This window comes from Pteropus medius, unplaced genomic scaffold (assembly GCF_902729225.1).
Source record: "Pteropus medius unplaced genomic scaffold, Ma_sr-lr_union100, whole genome shotgun sequence".
NCBI lineage: Eukaryota > Metazoa > Chordata > Mammalia > Chiroptera > Pteropodidae > Pteropus > Pteropus medius.
Window position 1 is genome coordinate 13,759,460 of NW_024346062.1, and position 16,066 is coordinate 13,775,525.

A 16,066-nucleotide genomic window follows, 5' to 3' on the forward strand; every position below is an offset into this window, starting at 1 on the left:
TAGCTTGGGACACTGAGAATGGGACACTAAGAGTGACTTTAAAATACATAAAAAATGATTTGGAAAAAAACCTAACAAGAGACCAAATCTGCTTATTTGCATAGGAGTTATTAACACCTGTTTGCATAGGAGGCCCTTACATCAAACATTATGTTAGTACAACCGGAAAAGATTTTCAAAGGGAATATACAACACATGAAAATATATGTTATGTTAAGAGAAAAGGAAGAAGCAGTGACGTGGAGAATCCTTTCTCCTTATAATCTCTGGCTTTTCTTCCATGATTCCACCTACAAACCCTTTACAAACACTTGCTCACACCCCCACCTGTGCGGAGGCTGAGTCCAGAAGGGCTGGAGGGCTGGTTGTATGAACAGCAGCGGCTGTGATACACCTTGTAGCCTCTCCAGCTCCAAAACCAAGGCCTCCCAAGGATTTGGGAGCAAAGAGAAGCAGGAATGGGTGGAAGCAGGAGCCAGCAACAGTTTGTCTGCCATCATCTGGAGGTGAGACAAGCGCAGCTTCTACAGAGCGTGGGGAGGGCAGCTTCCAGTGTGTAGAAGGCAGCTGTGCTGTCTCTGGAGGAGGCAGACTCTTTGGTCTGGTTGGGATCTTGCTTGGGTAAATATTTACCATATAATAGGTTTGGCTGTGTTACTTTACATTTCTGATCGTTTGTTTCCTTGCCTGTAAAGTGGGGATACTAATTTCTACCTGGTAGCGTGGTCACAGAGATTGAGGTGGTGTGTATCAAGGTGTATTTGGAGACCTGACTGGTGGACCCCCTTCCCTAGCCCTTGCCGTGGCATCCAGCACTGGTGAGTCAGTGCATGGTTCCCCCTGAACCCAGGGCCTTCTCAGATCTTTTTTTTACAATGTTCCAGGCCATCATCAAAAACTGGCTGGAATTGACATGGGATTATTTACTATCCTTTTAATAGTCATCAAAAAAATACTACCGCCCCCAATTTGTTGTTTGCGTTTCTGTCTTTTTCCATTAAATAATTATTTAAAGAAGCTATGATAGCAGTTTTAAAAGTAGTCTTGGTAAACATTTAGATCTGATATAGAAGGATAGGAGTTTCCATTTGACATTTGAAACTGCATCTCATAAAAAGTGCTTTTACATTCTGTCATTGTTTACTTAAGCAGTACATATTCTAACTAGGCAAGTTTGCAATTTTCAGAATAAAACAAAACATTTCTGAAAATCTCTTAAAACTTGTCAAGGAAATGTGAAGAAGGTATAACAAATGTACTTTAGTATATAATAACAACAAAAATCTTTGAGGATCTATGGAAAATTACTAGAAAACTTGGGGTTTTAAATTTTGTTTTGCTCTTAAAACTCTTTTCCTTTAAAAAAATGCTTCTTAGAGCTATACACCTATTAGATACAGCAAAGGAAAGATACTTTAGGCCTTGGCATTTTCAAGGAACATGTTAATCTTTTAACTAGAAAATTGATTTTTTTCCCCTCCCCGAGTAATTTTTCAGCTCTATCTTATTGCTGTTTAGTGTATAAACACTACATTGTGTTTATTCAGAATGTTTTATACAGTGTTTATATATTGAGTAATTTTTCAGCTCTATCTTATTGCTGTTTAGTGTATAAACACTACATTGTGTTTATTCAGAATGTTTTATACAGTGTTTATATATTTGTACAGTTTATATACAGTGTTTAAAAATATGGCTGTACTGAGGTATTGTATTACAGTTTCACGATAGGACAATATATAACACCAAAACAGTAGTTTAAAAAGGTGAGAAACAAGTCGTTTTCCAAGCTTAATTCCAAGCTTGAAATTGGCTTGAGAATGCTAATTTAAGGTACTGGGTGTTTCACTGCTGATTTTGTAACCACATTATCCATGGAAAATTTGTTAAATTCCAAGGTTACCTACCAAATTCATTCCCCACCCTATTCACTTGGTATTATTGGCCAATCTTAAATTCCTCTGCTTAACCCAAATTATAGTTTATCTGGTTTGTTTAAGTGATGCTTCTAATTTTCTTTTTTCTTTTTTTCATGGTCCCCTATTTAAGATTTTAAAACCTTCAAATTACAAGTCAAATTGCATTACCTGTTTGAATTCTTTGTTAATTGCTGTGTACAAATATAGCTAGCATGCTTTGAGAATGGAAACTGGTCGTCTTGTAGATGGACACTGACATTGAGGGCAAGTGGCCTAAAGGCAAAGAGGCAGGGAAGGGAAGGGGCGCAGAAGGAGGGAGGGTGTCTGCTAGCAGGTGCGTGACAACCTGCTCACTGTGGCCCCTTCTCTCTGCTCCTGTGGGAGGTTTGCCTATGAAATCACAGTGCCACGCAGTGAGTTCAAAACTGGCAATGTTGGGAGACACTTGTGAATCCCGAGAGATTACCGGCTTTGAAGAAAGCCAGTGGAATTTGATGGAACTCTTCTCTTCTTTTCTGTTGAACTTATCTAGGCTAAACTGAAGGCTGGCTGTGGAATCATGGTTTCCTAAGGTGGTGGGAGTGTTGAGAACTGCTTCTCTACCCGCGAGCCCTGTGTGACACGTGTCCCTTCTGGCAGAGCCTTGGTGTGGCAGCACAGTAGCTGGAGAAGCAAGCTACTCTCTTTACTAGAGAGCCAGTTTAGTTTAATGAGCTTCAGTGAGAGATGTGGGCTGAGGGGCCCTTAAATTTTAAAGTACCTCTGGCTCTCTCACAGAGGCAGATATTGTTCATTTAAGAAAGAGAGGTTCTTTAGGGAGCTAGTATGCTGGGCAGACAGCAGGGGACTAGGCCATGCCTTTCCATTTCCAGAAAATCTGAAATGCTCTCCTTGGCTCCACAAGAGAGTCCCTTGGCATTCCTTGAATTGGCCAAAAAAGATAATAGCATTGTTTTCTTGGAAGGCACACGGGCAGGGATGGGTGGTGGTATTTCAAGACAATTTGAAAGGATTAAAGGATAGATGTTCCATTATAAACACATAAAGCAAAATATTTCAGTGTTTCTATTTTCAGGAAATATAAACTAAATAACAAATAACTGCTGACTTGCAAATCGTTGGTTTCAAAGTCAACTTTTGAACTCTTTTTTTCGATTAAAAACTAAAAAGTCTCTGAGTTAATGCTGGTTGTCAAACCCCAAAATTTGGTTTCCATGTATCAGCTTAGCTGTGCCTAATACAATACTACTCTAATTAGAAAAAAACTTGTAGAGTAATAACTCTGCAAGCTTATCTTGCTTGGCTTTGTTTCCCTTTTGAACCTTGCAGGTACAACAGTGCCAGCCCACAGGGCCATCCTGGTGGCCCGTTGTGAAGTGATGGCAGCTATGTTTAATGGGAATTACATGGAAGCAAAGAGTGTTCTGATTCCAGTTTATGGTGTTTCCAAAGAGACTTTCTTGTCCTTTTTAGAATACTTGTATACAGACTCCTGTTGCCCAGGTAAGCAGCATAAATGTTATATAATATCTCACAATTCTTTTTTTGTCACCCATTTTGATAAACTGCCTTCTGTAAAATTTGTTTTCACTTAAAGTTTGTCAGAGTTGACATCATGGAATGTGCTAAATTAGCAGGTGGAGGTGGTGTTGGGACAACAGTGAATTTTCAGTCCGTTCGAGTGGAAGAGCAGTGATTGGGTACTTCTTATGGGCTCTCAGACTCTGACATAAGTTCACAGGTCCCAGCCAGCAGCACCAACAGCTGGTGGGCCCTGCGGGTGCCTTGGAGATGGAGGTGTCTCATGCCCAGTGGTCAGTTCAGTTCTACAGATTGGAGCAGAGACCTCCTGCGAGCACTATCCCTTCCATGAGAAGCAGAGGATTGGACAACTGCTTTTGTAGTTCTGAATTCTGACTAAGGCACTTTTAAGGACTTTCAATATTCTGAGACCTCCTTGGTCATCTCTCGGGCCCAGAGGATGTGAGTCTTTTAAAGGCCTTCTTCTGACTTCTCCTAAAGTGAGACTCTCCTAAAGCTGACTTCTCCAAAAACTTTTCCTAGGATGTTTAGAATCCCAATGGACTGTAGGATTTATTTCTCTATTCATGACCTAGAACCATCTTTGACTAAGAACTAACTCTCTATGGCACCTTCAGGTTGGAACAAATCTTGCAGGTTTTCACTAGCTGGAGGCACCTTAGAGAAATTGCAGAATCCTTTCTATAGATAGGCCTTTTAGGATGCAGGCACGGGAGCCCCCTTTGATTAATCTTCATCTTTTGGCCACCAGATGGCTCCGACCACAAACACAGCTAGAATAAGGCCCCAGTGGCTTCCTCTAGGGCCCAGAGATCTTGATTACAGGACTCTCCAGGTACACTAGCAAATATAAAAAGAAAGCATACATTTCAGACCATACCTCCCTTCAGGTTTACTACTTTGATTTTTAGATTCGGAATGTATGCTACATTTGTTATTGAAACCTCTTAATTTTTAAAGAAGTAATGAGCCCTCTAGTAAAAGGTTTTAGGAGCTCCCCCTGAAAACGATCTATTTTTAATGGAATTAATTCTGGTCTTGCAGCTAGCTGGAGTATTTTGGAGTCAGTTTGTTATTGCTGTCAGTGGTAAAGACTGGCTTATCATTTTTGCTTAATAAAAATGAAAGCACTGATTCTCATCAGAATAAGTGTTAATGTTTATTTTATTATTTAAATACTGGCAAATTTGTATAATAAATTTCAAAATTTGACCAGATTTGAAATAATAAGAAAATTTGGTTTCTCATCATTCTCTTACTAGAGTAATTGACACTTTGATTTTTAGGTTTTATCTTGCTAATTAGAAAAAATGCTCAGAAAAACAATAATAACTGTAGGACAAAGCACTTTAAAAATTGGTAAAAGGCGTGGGGGTAAAATGAGTGTGAAGGCTTTAATTGTTTTTTAAATGGAGTAATAGTTTAGAATGCTGACTCTTTAAAGGTTTTTTTCTAGACATTCTATCCTACTTTAGATGATACAGTCAGCATATTTTTGTTTTTCATTGTTTTGTTTTAGGTCATAAAAGAAGTGGTTTTATTGTCCATTTTTTCTTATTTCTCTTCTTGCATCAGCTGGCATTTTCCAGGCCATGTGTCTCCTGATCTGTGCTGAGATGTATCAAGTGTCCAGACTGCAGCACATCTGTGAGCTGTTCATCATCACACAGCTGCAGAGCATGCCGAGCAGGGAACTGGCATCCATGAACCTCGATATCGTCGATCTGCTCAAAAAAGCCAAGGTAACTGGCCCTATGTCTCTGCTTGTTTTGTGTGTGTTTTTTTTTTAATCTCATAAAAAAATTATATTACTCTTTTCAAAGTTCTGTTTATTAAGAGATATATTAGTACCTGTCTTAGTTTAGAAGTGTGGCTAAAGTGCCCTCATAATAATTTCTGTGGGTAGGTAATTTTGAAGAATAGGGTTTTTTAGCAATCCCTTACTAAGGAGGAAGAATTTGCTGATATGGAATTCTTTCAAGTGAATGGCCCTTATTAGAGTCATTTGAGTGGTGTTATATATTGTCACGTAGACATTATAGGAAATAGAATTTACATTGAATTTCCCTAAAATGATGATATCTTAGGTTTCCTGAAAAGAAGATGACAGGATTGGTCCATACATACTGATAGAATCGATTAGGCTAAACTGATTTATTTGTTCATTTATTCATTCATACAGCCACTTCATGTTTTGAAGTTCCAATTGTTTGTAGGAGGTATTGTGTACTTCATTAATCTTTACACACCTTTTGTTGATCTATCTCACAGTATCAGGAATATAATCAGTAAAAACATTTGAGTTGAGAATCACTACAGTACACCATGCTTTCTGGCCTCTGCTAAGCTCAGGGCCTTTTTGATTTTAATAATTGTATTGCTGCACTTTCTAGGGAAGAAACAGAGTTTACATATTCAACTAATTGTGACTGACTGTAGTTACAAAGACCCTAGAATATGAATCTGACAAAGGACTGGCCTAGGTCTGGAAATAAACTAGGTCTGCTTTCTTGACATTTATTTCTGGGACTCTCAGATGTTGTCCCAGTCAAACATCTGCCATCTCCTCCTTTCCGTTCTCGTTTATTCCTGGAAGCAGGGAGTGTATCCAGATGGGTCATCCAACCCTCGGTTATTCAACCATTTCTTCGCTTGCCCTCGGACAGTTTTAAGGCTCGCAACTGTCGTGGTACACATATATACTGAACTTGTCGTCAGTTGAACCTTCCTAGGTCTTTTCACAGGAATATATTTGATCCATCGTTACAGACTATCAGAACTATGTAAAATGTTACCTGGCATATAACCTATTGGTTAACCCTATCAATTTTGGCATCCAGATTTAAAATATGTGACAAGTCTGTCTTCATCCAAGTTGTTGAAATAGAGCCAGATAGTGGGGCAAAGGACTGACTCTGTAACAGCTAAAACCTGGCGTCCAGGCTGAGATGAATTCATTAATTGACATATATATTTCTGTGCATAGGTGGGAGCTCACTTAAAGCATCTAGGTCATCTCTTACTATCTTCTTAACTATGTTGGAGTTCATGTCTCATAAATAAGTCTTAAGATCACATATATTTAATATTAGGAATAAAAACAAATTAAAAAAATCCAGTAACCCTGTAATACATTTACATTGAGCTTGAGATAAATAGCTACCCTCTAGATTTAATTTAAAAATTCTTTTTTATTCTTTCTAGCATTTTCACAACCTCAGTTCATTTTTGATGTATCATTTTCATACTATGCTAACAAGTCTGTCAATCTTGTTTAAAAAATGGGCACAGCTTATCTTTCCTTATCTTGTAGTATCCTTTTAAATAGTTCGTGCGTAAGAGAACTTCCTGTATGGTTGCTCTAATTTCTTTTGGTTCCTCCCCTCCCAAACACCCACGCACCCACACACACACACACACTGTTCCTCATAGCGTCATTTATGTTTGCATTGTCAGAAACTCTTCCTGACCCGTTTTCCCTGAGTGTGGTTTCTGACTATGTGATTATTGCTCTTTTTTCCTTGAATTATAAAAGTCTAAGATAACACTTTTTTAATTCTGCTGGTTTTTTTTTAAAGACTTTTCTATTTGCTGGGATGAAGCCTGCATTTACCAGTTTTTCTCTGTTTTAATCCTGGTAGTTCCTAATTTGGCAATTATGGTTCCTAGATAACAGGATAATTTTCTCCCCAAGTTTTCTTTGAAGTTTCTAGCTTTATAGTATACCAGCCAGTTCGTCCTGTGGTCAGAATTTAGTTAACCATTTCCTCACTTTTTCTCTGATTTCTAGGAGGTGAAATTGTCTTTTAGCAGATGTAGACTTCCAGTAGCTCTCTGAATAATTGAAATTTCCAATCCTTCTATCATTTCTACCAGTTTTGTGTTGTGTATCAGGAAAGTATCATTCATACCTTCAATATATATGAGGAGTTTTGGTATTCTCTCACTTTCCCCTAACCTATCTCAATTTTTTACCTTGATTCTACCTTTAGATTTGTGTATTTCCATCAGGTTGAACTCCTGACCTGTAACAGAGGCTTCTTTCTCTTAATCAGATCAGTTTGTTCAGATTGAGGTAGAGATTTCCTTATCTCTACTCCCCTTTAAGCCCTGTCTAGCCAAACTCATGATTCCTATGAAGTTCTACTTACTCTCATATTAAAGTTTTAAACTCAACTTCTTATAATCTGTGCATTAATATTTGGCTGCGTCAGGCCACCCATTTTGTTTCTAATCTTTTCCTGGTGAGTTTCTGGGTACTTTCTCCACTATCATTATTCTTTACAGAGTTATTTGGCTTTATGGTTTTCTTTAATGCCTTTCTTTTTTATTCTGTCATTTATTTTAGGATGTTTCTCATATAATATTTTTGAGATGTCATTAAAAGAGCTATAGTTAGCCCAAAGGTAGAAACAACCTAAATGCCCATCAGCAGATGAATGGATAAACAAAATCTCTATACATACAATGGAATATTACTGAGCCTTAAAAGGATGAAATTTTAATACATGTTGCGACATGGATGAACCTCGAAGGCATTATGCTAAGTAAAATAAGCCAGGCAGATAAAGGACAAATACTGTATAATTCAACTCATATGAGGTACCTGGAATAGTCAGATTCATAGAGGTAAAATAAAATAGTGGTTACCAGAGACTTGGGGTAGGAGGTAAAGGAGAGTTATTTAATGGATAAAAAGTTTCAGTTTGGAATGATAAAAAAAAGTTCTGAAAATAGATAGTGGTGATGGTTGCACAATAATGTGAATGTACTCAATGCCACTGATCTGTACACTTAAAGATGGTTATATATATTTTATCATAATGATAAAAAAAAAAAAAGAACTACACTCGTGTACCAAAGTTGCCTGCCAGCAAGTTGTTGTAATCTGAATTGAGCGGTCAGGTGGATCAGAGAATACACTTATTGGCACCAAGACGGCGATGTCGTGGCCATGTTGCTCTGAGATACCCCTTCATTAGCTGTCGGAACTCAGAATGAGAAATGTGCTGGAAATCCTGTTCAGCATAACTGTACATCTGAGATAAAAGCAACTCTTCCCATAGAAATATTTACACATTGCAGCCTGTACCCTTAGCCTGATGACATTTCTTCCTCAAAATAATTTTTGGTTTGCTCCTCAGGTGAATTTGTTTAGATTTGACCAAGTATATACCTTTGCTAACCATAATCTTATCTCTGCTACACAGATAGAAGTGAGGTTAGTGAACACCATGACCTTAGATTAAAAGCTTAAACTAAGTCCCCAAGAACCTCAAATAGTATTTGTTAGAGATGCAACCACTCATCTGCTTAAAGACATTCAGCCACTCCAGCAGCAGTGGCTTGTTACTCACTCGATTCAGTTTCTTCATTGATGCAATTTTATTATTATTTGTTATTAATGCTCCTCTTTCCTTTCTGTTGTCAGAGTAGGCTCAAGGCAACATCGTGTACAGACACATTAAACATGGATTTGGGCCGTCCATGAGTTCTCTCTGATCTAATCATCATATTGATGGTCATTATGTACAATATTGTTTTACTTTCCATTTTTCTTGCAGTTTCACCACTCTGATTGCCTTTCAACCTGGCTGCTTCATTTCATTGCCACTAACTACCTCATCTTCAGTCAAAAGCCTGAATTTCAGGATCTTTCAGGTAGATTGCCAATTACTATGTTAAAAGAAAACTTTATGTTCTTTGTTCTTAGATTTGAGACATAATTTGTAGAAATAGTAGAGGTTTTCTTTTGTAATGTAAAACATTTCTTTTAAATATGCAGTGCAGTAATTGAGGACACTGTGACTTATAGTCACCTGTGTCACATAAGTAGATTGACCTGTGTTATTCAGGAAGTTTTCTAATGATTGTTTTATTGCTCACAATCATTTTTAAACGCATTTTTTCCTTAAGTATAGAGATAAGATGGCCTCAGGTGACATTTGGTTTTAATAAACGAGCTCTTGTTTTTAACCACCCAAGGCAGAAGCAATTAAACAGTACAGATTTAAAACTTTTTTTGCAAAGGAATCGTAACTATTATGTGTTGTCTATAATATATAGTTCTATTGTACTGATATCTATATCTATTAAGTATATCTATATAGGAGTTGACTGTATTACTTGGGAAGAACATTTTTTTTATTGCTCAAAGAGCGTTGCAAAACTTACTGAACAGGTAATTTTTAAGATAAATTATAAAGATTAAAACCAGTCAAAGGTTGAGCTTCTTCATGTTGCATAAGAGGAAAGAAGATGAAAATAGACTGGTCATTAGAGTAGACATTCAGTCTAGATACAGGTTTGCTCATCATGTTACCTAGAATAGACTCAAGGAATAATCAGGTTAAAAGGAAAAAGAAATTAAAGACAACTTAGTCAAGTAGTTTCAAACTCTAAACAGAACTATCCTAAGAGACGCCTGAAGGTCTTCCACGGTGGGGACAGGGAGTGGGAAGTGGGTGAAGAAAGAGGAGGGAATGAAGCAGAAAAGTGAAAAGAAGGAAAGGGAAGGCTAAAATTTGTAGTTCTTGGACTCACCCTTCCCACCTTTAACTAGTTCCACTTTTATCTGTTTTGTATCTTAGAGTTTTACATAAAACTTTACTTGTAAGAGAATCTGCTGCTAAAAGATGTGAAAATCTCTGGTTTCATTGTACAGTTAAGGAAACCAAGAAATAACACAGTCAGTTTTGGGCAGATGTGTTGACAGATGTATTCAGCCAGTCAGCAGGCATCCTCTGCCTGTTGGGAGCATCCTTACATAGAATTCAGTTGTTAGTGCCGTAGAGTAACATAATAAGTCAAAGCAGAACAATGGATATTTACTAACCATTTATACTTTGTGCAAGGAAAAAAAAGCCCATTCATAAAGATAAAGCATGCTCTGCTTGCTGTTAGCAGGGACATTCTTATACAGTTAGTCTTTTTTTTTCCCCCAAGCAAATGAATACTTTTATTAACATGGTAATTTTCTAATACATGGTAAGGTTTTGACCTCAAATACTTGTCAGTTCTGCTACTCAGATGAACTTACAGCTGGGCAACTTATGAACCTTGAAGACACCTAGTTCCTGTCCACTTTAAGGTTCAGTGCAGACAGTCCTTGCTTTTCTTCCCTAGCCCCTCAAGGACTTGCAAATATCTCTTTCTTATTATACCCAGAATCCCCTGAAATACATCAGGGTATTACCTCAACTTGTACAGAATACTCAGATTCATCCTCCATTCTAGGTTCCCTGTCAAATAAAGCTGAATTAGGTTGTCCAAACAAACTGACCAGACAGGTTACATCAGATAGCGTGACACATAAAATTCAGTTTTGAGCAAGATACACCTCTCAGTCTTTAAGAAGTCAGTTACAAATGAAATGAATGAACACTTTGATTTTAGAATCACCTTCATTATGCCACTTTAGGTTACCTTCATTTGTAAAGGAAGAATAATCATTTTCCACTAACCGTCTTGTATACATGTGTAATACACATGAAGAGTACTATAGCAACGTTGGCAGAAAGATACTCTTTAAATCCTTTGAGTTATTAATTTTTATTTTATTACTTATACAATTACCTATAACATATATTATGATCACCTGGCATGGTGAAAAGCAGAACTCCAAGGTGTATTTTGAGAAGACGGGGTAAGAAGATGAGGCCGTGTCAGTGATTGTCTTACATTCCTTTGATGGGAATCAAAAGAATATGGCAAGTACACCGCATCAGTGGTACCTGTTTATGTCCAGGACCAGCTGTGATGCATCCTCTTGGGCAGAGAATAAAAGCCCCTTGTGGATAAGAGAGAATTTGATAGTCTCAGTAGGTAGTCACAAACTGGTAGTGTGTGAGTTGAATATAGTCTGCCAAGGTGTTTTATTTGAAGCACATGATTTTTTGTTCCTTTCTTTCCTTAAGTTAGTATCAACATTTAAAAATTGTAATGTCACATTTTAAAATCCAAATTTTTGGCTTATTTCGAAATGTTGGAAGATCTAGCTACTCTGGGCCCTTGTTCCCACACGACAGCAACCTGGAACTGAGTAGCATCTGACCACTTAAAGGAGCATGTTCCCCAGAGTGTCACAGTCCCTTTTCCTCTAGATTGCCTCACTCTTGGCCTCACTCACATGGTCACTTGAAGTTGAAAAGGGTTCTCGTCACAATCACTTTACAGCTTTCTTAAAGAATTGTCCATTTCGGTTTCAAAAATTATCAAATTGTTATTGAAAATCAGCAAATTGTTTTTTCTTAACTGAGAGTTTTTCTTCTTTAGAGGTGTTTAGAAATTGATAGGTGCAACTAGAAAAGATCTCTTGTCAGTGCTGGCACTGATACATCACTGATACACTGGCACTGATACATCAACTCGGTTATATAATTCATTAAATATTAGACATTTTATATACTGGACTCTTATGAAAACAGACAGCAATGCACAGGAATACAAGTTAACCCTTGGCATTTATGGATTCATTATTCTCACAGTTAATTTAATTTGGTTCAATATTGTATTATGTATTTTATAATATAGTTTTTTGTCTTGTTTTTCTTTTCCCCTGGCCAGAGCTTATTTGTGATAACTTTTTTCCTGTCATTTTATCTTAATTGAGGGAGTAGTCTTACGTCACCTTTCTTTCCTAATGAAACCTAGAACTAATTTCCCTGAGCAGCTAGGTGGTTTCTGTTTATCCAGACCCCACAGCTGGGATCAAGACCTTGTGAATCCAAATTATAATCACTGAGGTCAAACAGTAGATGGAGAGGTGAAAAACAACTCATAGAAGGAAAACTGAATGCTTATAGAAGAGAATACTGATGAGAAACAAGCTGCTTCACCCAGAAGAATGCCAGGATGCTTAGAAATTCAGAAAGCAGAATGAGGCTTGAGACTGAAAGCAGTTATTTGAATGTTGACTAAGAAGCTTTGACACGCAGCATACCACCCAGGCAGGCAATTGCTTCTCTCATGTCATCACAGGGATGGAAGGTTTATTCTGGGAAAAATTAAGGCAAAAAAGTTATAAAATCGTGAACTCTGAGTATAACTGAGATTGAGCAAAGAGCTGGACGGAAAACATGGGGGTTATGTGAAAGTGTGCACATTGTATAGTAAACCTCCAGCTTCCTTCTTATGTCCAGGTTCTAGAAGTCTGGCAGCCAGGTATTCACTACCTTGACTCCCACAGTCTGAGCATGAAATCGAAGCATTCTTCCCTGGCCTCAGAGAAAAAAAAAAAAATGTACGGGTGCAATCATTTGGAAATTATCTCAGCGAATCCAATATTAATCTGCTCGGTCATGCTTCAGTGCATCCCACCAGACAGCAAGTCTTACCAATGCTCCAAAGTTTGCTAAACAGCTTTCTAGTATCTCACTTTTTATGTAAAGAGATAGCTGAATATCAATAGGTATTTGAGGCAGTGTCCAACGTGAAAGATAGATACACAAACCAAAAGAAAATGAATAAAAATAAAAGAGACATGAATAAGAAAAACCTAGTCTTTCTACTTGTGCATTTCTTTCCTCGTGAGTCTTTCTCTGTGTGGCTCTTTTACTGTTCACACAGGATACTTCTCTTAGGACACTTCCGGTCACCAAATGTATGGGGGTTTTACCCCACACCAAGCAGTTCTCCACACCACCACCTGGATGTCCTACAATTTAACTCAATTTGGACGCTCTATCTGAAGATAGTGATAGCGTCAGATCCCACAGGTTAAGGGCTCAGTCCCTCAAGGTTGCCCCCCACCCGACTTCAGACACCAGTTGAAAGTTCATTGCTTCTGACTGACTGGTTATAGATCAGAGGTTCCAGTGACCCCTTCCTTGGGTATAATTAATTTGTTAGATCAGCTCACAGGACTCAAGGAAACACTTATGTTTACCAGTTTATTAAAGCTACAGATGAACAGCCAGATAAGAGATTCATAGGGTGAGGTCTGGGAGGATCCAGAGTGCAGAAGCTTCTGTCCCAGTGGAGTTGGGGGTATGTCACCCTCTCTACACGTGACTGTGTCCACCAACCTGGAAGCTCTCCGAACACTGTAGTTTGGGATTTTTATGGAGGCTTCGTTACTTAGACATGATTGGTTGGTCAGCAGCTCCACGTTCAGCCCTTTTTTCCCTTCTTAAGAGAATGGAGGTGAGGGTGGGGCTGAAAAGTCTAAGCTTCTAATCATGGCTTCCCAGTGACCAGCCCTCATCCAGGACCCCACTAAGAGTTGCCTCATTATAACAAAAGACGCTACTATCACCCAGGAAGTTACAAGGGTATCAGGAGCCCTGTTTCTGGAACTGGGGTTAAAGACTACATTTTAGAACAAAAGATGCTCCTATCACTCTCATATTACTGAGACAATTACAAGGGTTTCAGGCATTCTGTGCCAGGAACTGGGGGCAGAGACCAATATATATTTTCTATTATCTCACCAGAAGGAACTTAGAGGAATAAAAAGACACTAGGAGTAGAAGAAAACCTAAAACAAAACAAACTCTAATATCCTCAAAGAATAAGAGATATACATATATAAAAAAGTAGGGATAGAATGTTATTAAAAAGAAACAATATTTGTAAAGACAGAAAATAGAATGATGGCTTCCAGGGACTTGGAGTAGGGAGCAACAGGAAATTGATAAATACAGGGTTTTAGTTTTGAAGACGAAAAGAATTCTGGGTCTTGATTGCACAACAATGTGAATGCACCTAATACTACTTAACATGTATTGAACACTTTAAATGGTTATAATGGTTTATTTTATTTTATGTGTATTTTACCATGATTTGCAAAGCATAAAAGAACAAGAAGTCATTCTTGGACATTAGAAATACAATAGCAGAAGAAAAAACAACTAAATAAAATAGTAGAAAGATAAAGATAAGGAAGTCTCCCAGAAAATAGGACAAAAAGATAAAGAGACAGCTAAGAGAGAGAAAAAGATTTTTTAAAAATTTGGAGACTCAATCTAGGAGGCGAAGTACCTGAATACTAGACATTAGCACAGAAAAAAAAAAAAAAACAGTGAGGAGGAAGATTATCAAGAAATAATACAGGACGTTATCTCAGTAATGAAGGACCTGAGTCAACAGATTGAAAGGATCTACTAAGTGCTCAGCTCATTGAATGTACAAGGTACACCATTGTGGCATGGAAGAATGCCAGCTGTAAATAGAAAAATCTATAAGTTTACAGGGTTAAAAAAAAAACCCAATAGATCACTTACCAAGGACTGTGAATGTGAGTGGTAGTGTAATCCTTACAGCCTTGGGAACTAGAAAACTGGGGTACTGTCCTCAACATTCTGAGGGACATTTTCAGCCTGGAACTCTATACCAAACCAAATTATGAATTGTGTGCAAGAATAGATTAAGGGCTTTTCATCACAAGCAAAGTTTCAAAAATACTTCTTATGCACCCCCCTTTTTCAGGAAGCTAATAAAGTTTCTGCTTCACCAAAACTAGAGGATAAACAAAAGGAAGGGCCTGGAGTCCAGGAGTAGAGGAATCCAACACAAAAGCATGAAGCAGGCCTAGAAAACAAGACTACAGGAATGGAGAGGTTATCTAATAACTGTGACCTGGTGCAGGAGAAAACTGAGAGGACTTTAAAGAGTTTGGAAAGTTGAATTAGTTACAAAGAGAAAACCAATTATATGAAAAAAAAAAAAAAAAAAAAGATTATCATCATCTCCAGGAAAAGCAAGTCTTATTTGGGAGGGAAAAAAAAGAACATAATCAAATACTGCTTGATGAAGCAATTTACAAGATGTGTCCTGATGACCGATTTAACCAAAATTGTATTCAGTGATTTTTGGAAGGCTTGAGGGAGGAGTAGGGAATATACAGCAGAGCTTGGATATCGTCCATTAAATAGGAAACCAATAATTAATACCTAAGCTTGATCACAAATAAAATATATTCAGTTAACATTCTTTTTCTAAAAATTTTAGTGGAAGAACGCAGTTTTGTTGAAAAGCACAGATGGCCGTCGAATATGTACTTGAAGCAGCTTGCGGAATACAGGAAGTACATTCACTCCCGGAAATGCCGTTGCTTAGTAATGTAACCTGCGCTTTTATATACATACACTTTTTAAATTATTACTAGGAAGAATGGGATACCTCTGGCTTCCAGTAAAATTCCTGTGACCGAAACCAATAATAGGCATTAAAAAAAAATCATCTTACAGCTTAATGTGTTTATTAGCTTTCTTTGAAAAAAACTATTGTGATCTTAAAAGGGAACAAAATAGACCATAGGCTAAATCTAAGGCTTTACCCTAGTATATAAAGTTGGTGTACAGCTACTTTTACCTTTTAAGATGCCGTTACTTTAGTGATATTAATACCCTTCCTGGTTAAGAAATGTTTAAATTTTTTAAAAAATCATATAAGATTCAGAAATTTCATCATGTCTGATTAATTATTCTGTTAAAATGAGGGGTATTGAAAGACTCAATATGACTGTTCTATAATGAAAAATCTAGGGGAAGACTGATCAATCTGAGACTTGAGGAATAGAAATTTGCCTGGGATTTTGCATGTGAAATGCCACTTAGTTCCAAATCAGTGACAGAGTTTGAACCATCATGAAAAAAAAAGTCTGT

At 37.5% G+C, this 16,066-nt stretch overlaps 1 protein-coding gene across 4 annotated transcripts in view; it reads left to right on the top strand.

Annotated features, from left to right (window-relative positions):
- RHOBTB3 (Rho related BTB domain containing 3) overlaps positions 1-16,066 on the top strand; it is a 59,319-nt gene that overhangs the window by 32,540 nt on the left and 10,713 nt on the right. For 2 of the 4 annotated variants that reach the window (XM_039875128.1, XM_039875130.1), the window contains exons 9-12: positions 3,249-3,422; positions 5,037-5,203; positions 9,026-9,122; positions 15,411-15,868. In XM_039875128.1, coding sequence (XP_039731062.1) covers positions 3,249-3,422; positions 5,037-5,203; positions 9,026-9,122; positions 15,411-15,526 — 554 coding nt within the window. In that variant the 3' untranslated portion in view covers positions 15,527-15,868. Of the gene's footprint in view, positions 1-3,248; positions 3,423-5,036; positions 5,204-9,025; positions 9,123-15,410; positions 15,869-16,066 lie in introns of those variants that run through there. The other 2 variants (XM_039875131.1, XM_039875132.1) reach the window with 2 other exon arrangements.